The 1006-nt window shown below is 43.3% G+C and overlaps 1 protein-coding gene across 1 annotated transcript in view; it reads left to right on the forward strand.

The window, feature by feature from the left end:
• The first annotated feature begins 161 nt into the window (after positions 1–161).
• Positions 162–1006, forward strand: part of LOC9298276 (multiple organellar RNA editing factor 6, mitochondrial) — a 1319-nt gene continuing 474 nt past the window's right edge. Inside the window, exons 1-3 of the mRNA XM_002862152.2 lie at positions 162–628; positions 712–809; positions 913–978. Of these exons, the coding sequence (XP_002862198.1) occupies positions 240–628; positions 712–809; positions 913–978 (553 nt within the window). The 5' untranslated portion in view covers positions 162–239. The remainder of the gene's footprint in view (positions 629–711; positions 810–912; positions 979–1006) is intronic.

Consider the following 1006-nt stretch of genomic DNA (forward strand, 5'->3'; position numbering starts at 1 on the left):
TTGTACTAAAACAATAACTCAAAAGAAATCCTATAACTACAACCATCAACGTTCTGGTCTCAGTGATACAGATACTAGACATATTGTGTTTATCTCTCATTCAAATGAGCCTCATATTTAGAGATGATAAGGCCCATTAATAACAAACTACAAGCCCAATTTGTTTTACCATCTTTCGTCTTCTTCAATCGTATCCCTAAACCCTAGTCTCGACATCGCCGGGAACCACACCAGTCTCAATGGCGAAAACTCTATCCCGATCCACCGCCTCACGCATCGCTAATCGTTTATTCTCCACCTCCAAAGCCGCCGCCTCTCCTTCTCCGCTTCCTTCTCATCTCATCTCTCGTCGATCCTCACCGACGATCTTCCACGCCGTCGGATACATCCCAGCTTTGACCCGTTTCACGACGATCCGGACCCGAATGGATAGGTCCGGTGGCTCATATTCGCCGCTTAAATCTGGATCGAACTTCAGCGATCGACCACCCACTGAAATGGCGCCGCTATTTCCTGGTTGCGATTACGAGCATTGGCTTATCGTCATGGAGAAGCCCGGCGGCGAAAATGCGCAGAAACAGCAAATGATTGATTGCTATGTTCAAACCCTAGCTAAAATTGTTGGCAGGTGAGTCCTTGTCGTTGTTCGTTAGTATTCCTCAGCTACTTCACTGTAACATTACACAATCTGATTGTTGTTTGGTTTAATAGTGAGGAAGAAGCTAAAAAGAAGATCTACAATGTTTCATGCGAGAGGTATTTTGGGTTTGGCTGTGAGATTGATGAGGAGACATCAAACAAACTTGAAGGTATCTTTTTGTAACACAATTGTCAGTCAGTGGATGTGTATGGTACTTTAGAATCAGATGATGTGATTCTAATTGATGGAATTGGTCTTTTTGTGAGTTTCAGGACTTCCTGGTGTTCTATTCGTGCTTCCGGACTCTTATGTTGATCCAGAGTTCAAAGATTACGGAGGTAAGTTGTATTCATTGATCATTTCTTT

This window comes from Arabidopsis lyrata (genome assembly GCF_000004255.2).
Source record: "Arabidopsis lyrata subsp. lyrata unplaced genomic scaffold ARALYscaffold_941, whole genome shotgun sequence".
Lineage (NCBI taxonomy): Eukaryota > Viridiplantae > Streptophyta > Magnoliopsida > Brassicales > Brassicaceae > Arabidopsis > Arabidopsis lyrata.